This window comes from Phodopus roborovskii, unplaced genomic scaffold, assembly GCF_943737965.1.
Source record: "Phodopus roborovskii unplaced genomic scaffold, PHOROB, whole genome shotgun sequence".
NCBI lineage: Eukaryota > Metazoa > Chordata > Mammalia > Rodentia > Cricetidae > Phodopus > Phodopus roborovskii.
Genome location: NW_026126645.1, coordinates 79,558 through 94,272, shown reverse-complemented (window position 1 = coordinate 94,272; position 14,715 = coordinate 79,558). Strand labels below are relative to the sequence as shown.

The 14,715-nt window shown below is 53.1% G+C and overlaps 1 protein-coding gene across 2 annotated transcripts in view; it reads left to right on the top strand.

Moving 5' to 3' along the window:
- Positions 1 to 725: 725 nt before the first annotated feature.
- Positions 726 to 14,715, top strand: part of Rps6ka1 (ribosomal protein S6 kinase A1) — a 36,401-nt gene continuing 22,411 nt past the window's right edge. Inside the window, exons 1-2 of one of the 2 annotated variants that reach the window (XM_051173773.1) lie at positions 726 to 936; positions 7,811 to 7,855. In XM_051173773.1, the coding sequence (XP_051029730.1) occupies positions 874 to 936; positions 7,811 to 7,855 (108 nt within the window). In that variant the 5' untranslated portion in view covers positions 726 to 873. Of the gene's footprint in view, positions 937 to 7,810; positions 7,856 to 13,414; positions 13,585 to 14,715 lie in introns of those variants that run through there. The other variant, XM_051173774.1, reaches the window with a different exon arrangement.

Sequence of the window (14,715 nt, the reverse complement as noted above, 5' to 3'; positions counted from 1 at the left end):
AGGCGCAGGCTAAATCCTGCCTGAGGGAATACTGATCCCACCAGGCCTAGACTCTGCCTCTTCACAGGGCTTCAAGTTCAAACCAGACCACCATCCGGCCTGCAGCGGAAGAGACGCTGACCTGGCCTGAAACCAGCGCCCTCAAGTGATAGGGCACAACACAGACTGGGAGGGGGGAAAATGCGTATTAGGAAATCACCCTGGGGGGCGCTGTGGGTCCTGGCGCTGGTCGGCTTGGGACACCGGCGTCACATAAGAGACCCCAGGCGGACTCCCTGCTGTGCAGAAGCTTTCGGAGGGAGGCGATCCTGGGGCTCGGCGACCTGAGAGCCTGAGGACACACAACCCAGGATCCTTTCAAGCCTCGGTCTGGATCAGTCCCAGGACATCCCTTGTAGACTGGCAGCCCCTCCCCCTGGAGGGAGAAGGCACATCTGGGTTTAGATTCCAAATGCTGGTAGACACCAAATGCTGGTGGCCCGGGCGGGGTCTGTGCAGGGACACACAGCCCAGGAAGAAGAAACCCGCAGACTCTCTGGTGGGCAGGGCCGAGAGTGGGTCAGGGGCTCGTGTGGAGGCGGGGCCGACTCCCAGCGCGTTGGGGGCGGGGGTCCGCGCCGGGAATGCCGCGCCGTGGGGACTGGGCGGGGCCACCCAGGCCCCGCCCCCGCGCAGGTAGCCAATGGGCGCGGCGGCGCCGGGTGACGGAGGGAGCCGAAGTGCGAGTGCCGCGGCGGCGGCGGACGGCCCAGCCAGAGCGCGAGGGGCTCGGGGGCGCGCGGGGGTCTCAGGGCAGCGGCAGGGACCCCGGGGCCCGGAGGCGGCGTAGCCCAGGGCCGCCGGGAGGAGCGCGAGCGGTTCGGCGGCGGCGCGATGCCGCTCGCCCAGCTCAAGGAGCCCTGGCCGCTCATGGAGCTGGTGCCACTGGACCCGGAGGTGAGCGAGAGGGGCGGGGGACAGGCGCCGGCGGCCGGCCAGCCCGGATCCGCACAGGGGCGGGGCGGCCCGCGGCGTCTCTGCAGCCCCGCGAGGACTCGAGTGCCCTCTTGTCACTAGCCCACTGTCCGGCTCCACCCCCCTGTGCTCCGGGTGTGCGTGTGCAGGGGACGGTTCTGCTGGACGCTCAGTACCTCCTTGCGGTAGCCAGGAGAGGAAACCCCACGGGGTGTCGAGATTTGACACCCTAAGCACCCCTAGGACTCGTCCCGCTTATCATCTTTTGGGAGCTGTGGGAGTTGCCCCAATCATTGCAGCAGGGAAAGGCTTGGGTCAGATGTCTGAGGTTCTACTAGAGACAAGGATCATGGGAATCCAGTTTCTTCCCTTTCCTTCTGTGCAAGAGCTCTCTTCATTCCTCCACTTCTGACCTTAGGAAGGTAGCCCTTCTGGACCCATGGCAGTTATGGAATGTGGGATGATAGTGCCTCTGGAGTGGGAATCCCCTGGTTTCCTTTGCCCCAATGCTAATGGCACACGCGTCTCCTTCGGGTTATGCTGAAGAGTGGGAAGAGACCTTGGACCTTGTGAAGATTGTCTCTGGAGAAGACACCCCGCATCCGTGTTCCTCTCTACCTCCTCCTTCCTTCCCCGTAGAAAAGGCTGGGCCCTTGGGCAGCGTGGCTTCTATTCTTTAGCCTTTCCCAGAAGCACCTCCTATCCCTCCAGGGCTTTGTGGTCCAACCCTGAGCATGTAGGAGGCCACTTTTGGTGGTGTCCTGTGACCCTGGGATCAAGGTCAAGTCTTAAAGCAGCAAGTTGAAAACTTCGCCCTGATGTCATGCTGGGAAGGTGGAAGGTGAAACTTTGCCTTTACTGGAGCTGTTAGGGGTACAGAAAACTGATGCAGACCTCACTTGACCCCAGAACCTAGATGATTCTCCTGCTGGCTTGAACCCTTACTTATGTTTTGGACCCCAGGGCAGTCACCATTCGTCCTGCCTCTCAGGGCCACAGGTAGAAAGGTCCACAGTGGGGACCCCAGGTCTTCAGGCACCCAGAGCATTCTGCCCCTTTAAAGGGATGGCCTACTCGGGCTATTGGAGGGTGGGCGCGGCTGGATTAGGTAACCAACCTGAAGGTGCAATTTGGAGTAAATTGTTCTGGGATCCCTGCCATGGGGTTTTTACAGGCCCTACACAGCCCTCAGAGGTTCTGTCGCTGACTCACCCTGGTAGGTGAGGAACACTGCCCTGTGCAGCCCCTGTGGCTTTCCCCCTACCTCAGGACTGGGCACAAGGCCTGCAGGAAAGCTCAGAGGTGTATTCCTTTGCCTGGGCACGCCCCTGCCACCTGGGCCTCCAGAGGAAGGTAGAGCCGAAAGGGGTATGGTTAGGGAGGGACTTAGCCTGGAGATTCATGGTGTTACACTAGCAGGTAGGGTAGAGCTCTAGGAGCTCTGGCCTCCTCCAGGGCAGCACTTCCTGCTTCCCTTTGGGAAATCCTGAGGCCATGGCCAGCCTCATCGGGGCCAGGTTAAACCGGAAACATCTTAGTTTGAACACTGTTGCACCTGAATTTGGGGACAGGAGACGGTCGGATTTCCTGGGATGGGGAGAGGATTTTTCAATGAGGTTTAGTTCAGGAGTGCTGAGTGGCCCTTAGTCCGCGTTCAGGCTATCTTGGGCTTCTCTTTTCAGTACCACAAATGCACTTCTAAATCTGCTTCCTAGGCCTGATGAGGTGCAAAACCCTGGGTGCTGCTGCTGGTGTCCCCTCCCCCCAGCCATGGAGGTGCCAGTGGACTGGGTGTTATTGTTTGGGTAACAGGAGCCATGGGGCAGAGAGGGTGTGCATTCTTACTTGAGAACAGGGCCTTGCTGTTCTCGGTGCAGATGACATGTAAGCGATACATGTGCCTGACCTGCAGGTACTGGCGCCATTGTGGGCAGCTTCTCGCCAGGAAGGAAGCTGGTAAAGGGGCTGGCAGAGGCATTTGGCAAAAGAGGTCTGGGTTCTGAATTGCCCTGTCTTCCCATTGTTGTAACCAAAAGTGGGCTGCTGGGTCCAGGTAGAATAAGCCAGTTGGAAGTATGGGTGAGGATGCTGCCTGGGTTTTCTTGGTTTTGGCAAAACAACAGTCTGGTCTCCAGGCCCTGTCCTGCCAGGGCGTCACTATCTGCTGTCCATGGATGTTATGTGAGTTTAATTTTCACAACTTCTGAAGATAGAAATTATGACTCCCATTTTCAGAGGGGGCAGCTGAACTTGGAAATGCTGGCATGTGCCCTTATATCTGGACCAGGATAAGAACTCGGCGCTCTTGCTGTTTCCTACCAAGCAAAGGAGACTTGGAGATGAGCATGGGCTGGGTTTAGACCGGCACAGGTGGCAGGTACTCCAAGAGCAGCTCCGGATGTTGGCACACACTTCTCAGTCCACAGGGCCCTTGTCCAGCCTTGGCGGAGGGCTAGCGGTGTCCTGGCACTTGGCCCCCAGGCTCCAACGGTACACAGGGCTGCCAATGCTGGGCTCAGACCCCAGTTCCTGGGGCTGCTTCCTGCCTGCAGGGCATGTACTATCTTCCTCCATCTGTTCTGGCCTCAGCTTTCCCAGGAGCTGCTCTGGACCATGAAGTGGGAAGAGGTGTGTCTGTTAGGACCGTCTCTGACTCCGGGAATGGGTGCAGTGCTCTAGGGGTTCTGAGCAGGTATTCATCCTCACAAGTGGTGCTTCTGAGGCAGAGAGAATAGAGTGCTCCAAGAAGCCAAAGAGCCTTCCCAGTCCCAGGCTTTTTACCCTGGTCCTAGGGTCTGGTCTGTTGCTCCCCAACTTCCTTCCTTCCCTTTCCTTTTTTTCCATTCTTCTAGGGCCTTGTTTGTGAGAGACAGGTACTCTACCTCTGAGCTAAACCTCCTCCCCTTAGGCCTTTTTAAAAAATTTATTATTAAAGATTTATTTGTGTTATTCTCACGAGTGTGCATGCATGATTTTGTGTGTGTGTGCCTGTGTGTGCGCACGTGCGTGTGCACATTGGTGTCAGCAGGAGCCAGAAGAGGGCATTAGATCCCTTGAAGCTGGAGTAAGCTGCTCTACATGGGTGCTGGGGATTTGAACTCAGGTCCTCTGGAAGAGCAACAAGTGCTCTTAACCACTGAGCCATCTGTCCAGTCCACTGTAGTCTTTTTAGGGCTTCATTTGGTATTCTGAGCCATAGAGTGCAGCCGTTAACAAGATAGATGTATCGTCATGGTACGGAGAAAGAAACTGAGGCTCGGAAAAGTGACATGACAGGTACAGGGTCAAATTAAGAGCTGAGTGTAGTGGCTGTGGCTTTGTGGTTACATGGCTGTGTTCTTTCCACTGTCCCATGCACCCGTCAAACAGGAAGGACAGATGCTCTGTGCCGTCTTCTCTGCCTCTTTTCAGTCCTTTATTGAAGACCAATCATTTCTCTAGCGACTCTTAGAGAAATGGCCCATGAAGATGATACCTAGGCTAGGATCCTAGCCAAGCAAGGCTTGGGAGGGGGGGTCCCTGAACTATGCTAATAAATAAATAAAATAAATAAATAAAAGCAAGTTTGACACTTCCTGCTGTGTCTTCATTAGGGATTTAGGCTTGCAGACACATGACTAAGTTATGACCCCGTGGCTGCCACCTGCTAGCTCTGGCAAGTCCCTGAGTGCTGAGGCTCCGCTGAAAAATGGGGTAGCAAGAATCTATTGTGGCCTCCTAGCTGTCCTTGCTGGGTTGACCTTTTAACTTTCATGTTGGACCCTGGCTCAGTCACTAAGGAGCTGATGAAGGACAAGTCATGTTCCGCCCCTCCTGAGTTACCCTGTATGCTCAGTGCTGTGAGCACATAGGAAAGAGGGAAGAGTTAGAGGTTGTGTGGGCAGAGGAGGTGGAGTTTGAATTCCGCCTGAGGAGGTCAGAAAGGGTTTTCTTGATAGGGTAAGTCACCATGCAAATGTTCGGTCATACTTAGGGTGTCAGCTCATTCAGTGGAAGCCCCAAAGAGGACCCACTATCACTTGCTTTGACGGGATATGTACTAAAACTGGAATGAACCAGGCAGTGGTGGCATACGTTTTTAATCCCAGCAGTCAGGAGGCAGAGGCAGGCAGGTCTCTGAGTTTGAGGCCTCCTGGTCTACAGAGTTTGTTTCAGGACAGTCAGAGTGACACAGAGAAACCCCATCTCAAAAAACCAACCAACAAGCAAACAAACCAACCAACTCCCCCTCCTCCCTCCCCCCACAACTGGAACAATACACAGAAGAGGACAGCACACAAACTCATGAGGTAGTCCCATCATTAAAATGACTTTAGCAGTGTGTGTGTGTGTGTGTGTGTGTGTGTGTGTGTGTGTGCGCGCGCGTGCACACGCACACGCGCGTGCATGCATAATGTGCATACATGGGCACTCCCACATATGTGGGGGCCATAGGACAACTTTGTGAAGTCAGTTCTTCCCTTTCACCCTTCCCTGCATTCCAGGGCTCGAACTCAGGTTTTCAGGCTTGGTGGCAAGTACCTTAAACTGATGAGCCATCTTGCGAGCCCAGCATTCCATGTGCTTAAAGCTTGAGAAAGAAGGTTCTTTTTGACTGCCTAACATGTTGTAAGGTGGATGAAAATGTGAAAATTTGTCACCTTTGTCAAGAGTACCCTTCAGGTGAATGTGGGATGAGTTTTCATGGCCGTCACTGGGACAGACATTCTTGTGGTAAATGTTGTCTGACTTATTACTTTAGCAGACCAGAAGACAAATAATAATTGTATGAGACAGGAACAAAAAAAAAAAAAAGGACAGGAACAGGCAGCTGTGGTGGTGATCATAATAATGATGGCTGCAGTGGCTCCTGCTTGGGCCAGTCACGAGCCAGGCCTGTGTATTTATGGGCTTGATTTATTGATTCTGCCCATGAGATATATTATTTTTATCCCCCATTTTACAGGTGAGGAGACTGAGCTCTGAGAAGTGAAATGCCCTCTGCAGGGTCATGGAAATGGTAGAAGCCAGAATCTGAACCCACTTCCTAATCCTTGTGCTGGGTAGTTGGAGATGCTTGCCATGGGTTTCATGGCGAGGGACTGGGACTTGATTCTAGCTTAGTCTCAGTCACAGAGGATGTGCAGTTTTGAGTGAATGGTGACGAGTTGAGTGACGTCGTGGAAGATGAGGGTTTGGAATAAGTCTGGAGGGCGGGCTGGGGTAGAGCTGGTGGGCAAGCTGTTTGTGACTGTAGGTGGGGCATCTGTGACATCTAGTCTGGGTACACTGGATTCAGCAAATATATCTGTCTAGCCCTGCCCCTAAGCCCTGACCAACTGTCCCTTCTCCTCAAAGTGTGTGTGTGGTGTGTGTGTGTGTGTGTGTGGTGTGTGTGTGGTGTGTGTGTGTGTGGTGTGTGTGTGTGTGTGGTGTGTGTGTGTGTGTGTGTGTGTGTGTGTGTGTGTGTGTGTGTGTGTGTGTGTGTGTGTGTGTGTGTGTGTGTGTGTGTGTGTGTGTGTGTGTGTGTGGTGTGTGTGTGTGTGGTGTGTGTGTGTGTGTGTGTGTGTGTGTGTGTGTGTGTGTGTGTGTGTGTGTGGTGTGTGTGTGTGTGTGTGTGGTGTGTGTGTGTGTGTGTGTGTGTGTGTGTGTGTCTCCATATAACACTTGGCTCTTGGAGAATATTAGGAGAATTAATGGGTCTCGGGGCAGGAAGGATGGCCTGGCAGGCAGGGGACAGCCACTCCAGAGCGAAGGGATTAAATGTAATAGGTAGAATGTAGCTTACCTGCTGCTGCCAAGCAAGGCTAGAGCTGCCCTATGGACCTGGTTCTTGGCTCCAAAGTCCCGACCTTCGGGAGTCTCCTGTCTGTTTCACTGCACTCCTCCGTGCCAGCAAGGGTGGGGACAGCTTCTTCAGTTGGGTTCCAATCTTGTAGCATGTAGGAATAGAGATACTAGCTATGGTACACCCAAGATAGGTAGTTTTCATCTGGGGTAAAGTCCAGAAGAAACAGGATAGCTCAGAGGTGGGTCTTGCACCTGCCTCTCGCTGCAGGTAGCTCCCTGGCTGTATACAGGCCACTCTACAGCAGGCCTTTTCCTTAGCAGTTCCTACATTTGGGTCACATTTCGAATCACTACTTTTCAGCTGTATGCTACTTTCCAGGTGGCCTCCTCTACCTCGTGAGCCAGGGCCTAACCCCAGGGTTGTCAGAAAGACTAAACAGTGCCACAGTGAGCCCAGCCTTGGCATGTGGCAGGCACTCATATCTGCCCTCCTGGGGCTCCCTGTTTATTGGGAAGGGTGAGTCCATGTGTGACAAACAGTACAGTAGAGAAATGCAAAAGTATGGTGGGTACAGCCATCGGTTTACCTGCTGAGGTTCTCAAAGTCGGGCAGGGCCCAGGGAAGCCACTAGGAGAGACCTGCCCCAGCTTTGTCCCCCCAGCTTCCATCCTTACGGCAATTGGGGGGAGTTAGGGTGTCTATCCCAGTGGTCCAGATTGAGAAACCGAGGCCTCTCGTGGTTGGTTCTTTGCAAACAGTTGCATGATCTGCTTTGGCAGAGAATGGCTGTGTGTGCCCCTTCCTTCTCCCTGCGAAGGAAGAGCTGAGACTCAGATGATGGGTGTTTGGGAGGCAGAGGGAGGTTGGGTGTTCTAAGCACTGGGAATAGTCTTCCTGGGTTGGGAGGGGCTGTTGCTAGGGAACTTGATTCTTACACATGAAGCAGAGGTGGAGGGGACCCGTATAGCAGTGACCGGTCTCTATGGCCTCCCGGGCTATGCTATTGGGAACGGCCAGTCCCAGGATGAGTCTGTCTCCCTGAAGGTGAATTGTGACATTGCCCCCCGTTCTGTTTCTCTTTTCCAGAATGGACAGGTCTCGGGGGAAGAAACTGGACTTCAGCCATCCAAGGTGAGGAGTAGGCACAGCGGGTGAAGTCATTGCCATGAAGGAGAGCATTGCTCTGGCATCGCCTGGATGTGAAGGCCTTGGCCTCTCATCCTTTGTGTAACTCAGCCCTCTTCCTCTGAGCCTGTCTCTGTGCTGGGGACAGAGCTAGGGACAGAACTTTCCTTTTCCAAAGATGAGGGAGGGCACTGTGCTCAGAAAGGGTAGGGAACAGGTACAGGATCCAAGAATTCTGGTTATCTGTCACCTAGGCCACAACACTCTCTGGGTTTGCGTACTTGTAGTTTGGGCCTAAGGAGTGCTTGGAGAGGTCTGTGTACCCTGCCGATCTCCTTGATGGGGAGGACTGGGTGCAGCAAGGACTTGGGAACATTTGAACCTGTGAAATGGAATTGTAGGACTGGAAACCTGGGGGGTTCTTCTGTCCTAACCACGCCCCGTGCCTCTCAGATGCCTTCTTGGGACTCCCAGCTCGAAAACTTAGCTTGTTCCCTATCCCTAGCTGTCTGCTTCCTCAGGATGCTTTACCCCTTGCTGGCTTTTTATTTTATTTTATTTTATTTTTTTAAATGCTGTTTTATTTTTTTGAGACAGGGTCTTACCACCTTTACCCACTGAGTCACCTGGCCAGTCTCCCATAGCTAAAAGTTCCTGTGTGACCCTAGTTGGGTACCTTGTCCTCTCTGAACCCGGCTTTCTCATCTGTAGTAGGAAGAACCACACCACCATCACAGAGAGCTGTGGCGTCACAGGGATAGTGGGCTGTTGAGGGGCTTTGGAAGTCCTCTGGGCAGGGTCTGTGCAAACCTGGATTGCAGGCACTCCCCCGGAAGCTCTCCTGGTTTTTGGGTCTCTGTCCTCATCATCATAAGTTGGGAATAATGCCTTTCCCACTGGACTAAGGGAAGGAGAGAAGCAGTAGTCACTGCCAGTGATGGTGGGACTGCTCTGGTACATTGCTCAGCTCGGTCTCCTTCTAGGCTTGGGGCAGCCCAGCTGTAGGCTTGACCTTTGGTTTAGAGTCAGGGTTGGTGCCGGTGTTTACATTGACTTAGCTTCCTAAGATAAGGTAACTGCTGTGGGTGTGGTGGGGCTGTGTGAGAACAGTAGGCCCCTACCCTGTCTTGCTGTTGGTTACTGTAACAACAGAACCTTGGGGGCCAGTTGGACCTTGGTTATCTCAAACGGAGTCTGCCTCTAGTTTCCTTGTAATAAAATGAGGGAGCCATGGCATCTTAGTGGAGTTTGAAGGCCCAAGGGGGTCAGAGTAAATGTTTTAGGGAACTGGTAATGAGCTGAGTTTGTTATCCCAAGAGTCTAAGGGAACCGGCCTAGTGGTACAGGCTGTAATCCCAGGACTTGGGAGGTAGAGACGGGAGAGTTTGGAGAAAGCCGTGCTCTGGTGTGTAGTGAGTTTTAGACTCTGGGCCACATGAGACCCTGTCTCAAAACCAAACCCAAAGATTGGCTATGCTGGGGACAGGGCTTGTCCAGGCAGAAGTCTTTGTGGAAGTTCCTGGTAGGAAAGGGGATCCAGGCTGTAGATAGTGAGACGGTGGGGCTCTCAGATGCCACATGGTGGAAAAAGCTGAACCTGAGCCTGCCGTCAAGCTACAAGCTTTTTTATTTTGTGTTTGTTTGTTTGTTTGTTTGTTTGTTTGTTTTCAAGACAGGGTTTCTCTCTGTAGCCCTGGCTATCCTGGAACTCACTCTGTAGACCAGGCTGGCCTGAAACTCAGAGATCCACCTGCCTCTGCCTCCTGAGTGCTGGGATTAAAGGTGTGGGCCACCACCTGGCTTCAAGCTAGAGACCTTGTACTCAGTTTTTATTTATTCTTTTTTATATTTATTTTTATTTTATGTGTATGAGTGTCTTGCCTTCATGTATGTCTGTGCCTCACATGTATGTAGTACCTGAGAAGGCCAGAAGAGGATGTCAGAGCCTCTGGAACTGGAGTTGATAGTGGCCATGTAGGTGCTGGGAATCGAACCTGGGTCCTCTAGAAGAGCAGTCTTGTAACCAGTAAGTTTCTTAACCAATAAGCCATCTCTCCGGCCTTGTGTATAGTGTTCAGAGGTAGAGTAACATGTTCCAGACGAGAAAATTGAAGCCTTATGTCACACAGAGCTGGGAGTCAAGCCTTATTTGAGCCACACTCCTAGCTGGTGAATCTAGAATGATGAAGAGGAAGAGCACTGGGTATCCGGGGCAGGGTGAGGGGTGGGGTGGAGGGCAGAGGGCTAGCACTGAGTTCCAGCTCAGCCACAGACTGGCTCGAAAATCCTCAGTGGCCACATCTGGGCTTAGTACACTAGGGGGCGCATCACCCGCAGCCAGGACATATCATTGTGTAGTGGATGGAACAGGCAGATTGCTCTTCCAGCACGTACCTGTACCCCATATTGTTTCACTGAGAGGCTCCCTCACCCAAATGTGCTGGACACCCCCCAGCCTCAGAGAGCACCCAGGTGTGGAGGGAGGTGGAGACAGGAAAACTGTGGTTGGTGCTAAGATGGGGAAATAACATGGTTATGGGCATATAGAACCTACATATAACACTTCCTCCCCCCACCCCCCCATTCCTCTCAGGAGAGTGATTAGTGGTGGGAACAGTCTAGCCTCAGCTGGTATCATCTGAGCTCTTGGCTGAGTGTGAACCAGGGAGGTGGCCTCCTCTGTGTGACAGGTGAGGGAAGGTTGGGTGGGCTCCAGGGTATCCAACTACCGTCACTGCAAAGTTAGCACTTGGCTGGGCTTTGAGTGGCAGGGGATGGAAGCATGCCTTCCAGGTAGAAATGAGGCAGGGGTGAAGATTTGGGAGCCAGGCAGTCTGAGTTCTGTCCCTAGGCTCATTTGCCTTGCCTGGGGCAAGCTGCTCTTTCAAAGGACAGAATAGAGCCTAACTATGAATGCAGAAGAGCCTGTCTTGCAGGCCATGATGGCACAGGCCCTTAATCACAGCACTCAGAGGCAGAGGCAGGTGGAATCTGTGAGTTCGAGACCAGCCTGGTCTACATAATGAGTTCCAGGTCAGGCAAGACTGTATTTCAAGACCTGTCACAAAACAAAGAAAAAAGGAACGTAGCTCTTAGGGCCACCTGGAAGAGAGGATGTGCCATGTGCAGATTAGAGCATCCGAGGCTTGTGCACAATGTTGGTATTTCTAATGCTGGCTTCTCTATCCATTACAGCTGCAAAGAGGGTTGGGTTTAACATCACTGGTGTAGAGCAAGCACGCCTTGGGTCCCTTTAACTTCTGTATACTCAGTATCTTCAGGAACATCAGGGCTCCACTTACTCTCCCTCTCCCCTCCTGGGAGTGGACTGGGCATCCCGGCCCCCTCCTCTGGTTCTCTTTGGAGCTGGACCCCTTTGAAGTCCCGCAGGTCTATTTTGAGCACCAAGTATCTCCCGCCTCCCTTCCTCTCTTCCTGTTTATGAAACCCTGATCCCTCCCGGATCCCTTATGCTCTCCTGGCCCGGGAGCTTAGGCAGGATGTGATGCCGGCTTTAGGGAGCCTCAGGCAGCCTCAGGTATTAAAGAGACACTTCTCTTGGATGACTAGAACTGACCAGACTACCTGTTTAGTGCCTGGGACACATGCCTGAGCTCTCTTCCTTCAGCCTGCCCTGTGGAGAACCTGAGGTTCAGTACAGAGGTGTTTTGTTTACAATGTCTCTTTTCTCCATGGTCCATTTGGCTTCTAGAGAGCCTTAACAGAGAACAGACACTGAGATAAAGACTCGGGGAGCTCCTGGCTTGCACGGAGTCATTGTTCCATTTCTTAGGCACCTTGCTCACAATGCTCTTTCTCGGGAAGCATGGACTCTTTTCTAGTCCCTTTCTGTTCAGCCAGTACCTGGTCATCCTTAAGAGCCAGCTGCACCTTCTCATCCCAAAGTCTTCTCTCCACCTCTGGGAGCTTCAGAACCTTAACTGCAGCCCCATGGCAGGACAGTTGTGTTTGTTTTGTTACCAAGTATTTCTTTTCGGAGCTGCCTGAGGATAAGACAGGCCATCCTTAGCTGTGTGCCTCCCACCTGGGCAAAGCAGGGGCCAGGAGCTGTCAGCCATGCCCAAAGGAGAGAGAGGTACTGCTGTCTAGTGCTTGCAGGAATGTTTTGCTGGAGGTGTCAGGGTGGGAGGGGATGTGGGGATCATTGATGAAGTGTGGGAAAGCTTTGCTGGCACAGGAGCCAGGCTTTTTAGTTTAACTCTTAGTTGTCCCCTGTGCCGTCCCCATGGGTTTGGACTTGTCATTTTCTGTCTGGGTTCTGTTTCCTTATCACTAAAATCGGAAAAGGATCCTTCCTTGAGAGCTGTGCCAAGCCCAGGCCTGGTGGATCTACCTCAGCCAAGGCTGAAGGAAAGACTGGCCGTGTGGTTAAGTGACCATGTGACAGGAGGCTCAGGTCTCATCGATTCTTCCTTGGCCTGACCTGGTGCTTGGGACCAGCCCCTCCCTTATGAGGCCCAGGCACAGTCCGCCTGCCAAGAGGCATGCTGAAAGTCATACCTGGAAGGGAGGGCCTGCAGATTTTGCCTGCTGGGGAGGGGATTGTTGGTGCCCAATGAGGCCAGCAACTGACAAGGATCAGATGGTATGGCTGTGGGCTTTCCTTCCTGCTGCTCTGTGGAGGAAGTAAACACAGAGGAACATTCTCTGGGGGACAGGGCCAGGACTCAGGAGTGTAAGCCGATTTTCATCCCCTACCCATGAGAGGCTTCAGGTTCTCACACAGTGCAGCGAAGGCGGTTCTGAGAGCATCCCTTCCTCCTGCTGCTACCCTGTCCCTTCCGCTACCCTGCTTGCCCCAGTGCTTCTTTCCCTGTTTATGGGGACTAGCGGGTTGAGGGAAGCCTGGCATAGGTGTTTGTGGCCAATCTTCGGGCAAGCTGCCCTGCCTGGAGCAGCAGCAGGGGAGCTCTGGTCTTGGCTAGGCATGTTTCACAACTTCACAGGCCATCTACCACAGACTTATCAGCACTGGGAGGACAGGGAAGGGGAAGTACAGTGTGTGTAAGGGGGGCATGTGTTTCTACACCGGGCTGTCTAGAGAGGGTTTCCGATCATCAGCATGCGTGTATCTGTTCCTGTGGGTGTGTTGATGTCAGAGGAGAGGAAGTCCCATAAAGGGGATGGGCCTGGTCCACGCCTGCCCTCAGGAGCCTATTCTTCTTGGGTCTTCTGAATTCTCGTCCATGCCAGGGCTTAGGATTTCTGTCTGAACAGAAATAGGATGAGGCAGGGTACTGCCTGCTCTGTGGAGGAAGGGGTATTTCACCTCCCGGGCTGGGCCAGCCAGACTAGCCTTGCTGACTTCGGTCCCTTATGTTCTTGGGGAACCCCTAGGGTGCTTATTTTCAAGTGCTGAATACATATTGTGTGGACATCTTATCGCCTTCTGTCTGCACCCCTGTTGTCCCTCTGTTGGGACAAAAAGGAGACAAAAATGGATGCACCTTTAGGCTCTCCCTGGGTCACAGCTTAGGGTCTGCAGTGTCCCCTCCTTATCAGGGGAGCCTGACCCATCTTGAGTTCCTCCTTCCTGCTGAGAGGGAAGTGAGAAGGAGAGGAGCCGGAGACCCTGCCTTCTGGGCTAGGAAAGCTAAAAAAAGCAGAAGTTGTAGGAGTAACGGGCTCCTCTGGCCACCAGCTTGAGTCCCACCATGCAAACCCCAGCAGATATCCCCAGGGTTGAGAGAGACTCCGGCTTCTGTCCCAGGAAGGTGAGGAGATGGGTAATTTGTCTCCACAAGTGTCTGTCATCATGACTCTGAACACAGAATAGGTTTGGAGAAAGCTCTCTGTCCCCTGGAGTTTCCGGATAGCTGCATATGTCCCCAGTGAGTCTTCTCAAGCAGACAGTGGAGTAAACAGCCGATCCCGGGGTGGGGTGAGCAAGAATTGCTGTGTGGCCTTGCTGTAACCACAGTCATCCTTCTGCCTGTCCCAAGGTGATTCTGGGGGGGACTACGTGTTCTTGGGTTTGATGGCGCATTTGAGAGCCTTGGGGTCTCTGAGAGTGACGACTTGGAATGGGAAGCCCTAGACTGACGTTAGGACTGAGAGGGAGGACAGGCTTGGGTGGGCAGGGAGTGGGCTCTGGCTGACTTACCTACCCACCCCTTCCTGGCACTGAGGCTGCTGACTGCAGTCAGACAGGACAGAGGAGGGACTTGTCAGGACAGCTCTGTCATTGGTCCTGTCTTGACCCTGAACCGTAGTTTCCTGTTCCCCCAGAGGGGTTAGAGGTTTTAGGGATATTTGGATCAGAGTTCACTTAAGGGACGGCTCTCTCAGCCTCTCCCTCAATCCTGGGTCACCTAGGAAGTCCCTGGGAAAGTTTTGGAAGACCTCACAGAGATGGGGTTGCGCACATCCTCGGCACTGGGCTAGTGGCTTGTGTTCTTGCCTCTTCCTACCCTAAGCGCTTGAGAAAACCCACAGCTCTGCCCTGTCCTTGCCTGGGGAACCCTGCGCTGCTGCCTGTCTGGGTCTGCCCTGGATGCCTGTCAGTCTGTGGAGGTCTGAACTCTGCCTGCCTCCCTGCCTGCTGCCAGCTCTATCTCTCTTGCTGCGTTTCAGGCCCTGTCTCTAGTTGATAAGTGCCTGTCTTCATGGATTGGGTACACGATAAATGCTGAGTGGCTCCTTGTATCTCTGCATGTTCAAATGAGTCTGTCTCTCATAGGCACTCATAGTCCTGTATAGTGGATATGTATGTGTTCTTTGCCTTTGCCTTTGGTCTGCCTTTGGTCTGCCACCCACCTCCGTGTTGACCATGTATACCTATCTGCCTATCTGTTGGGTAACGGTCCCAATCTATCTCTTACTGTTTGGGGATATGCCTTTATAAT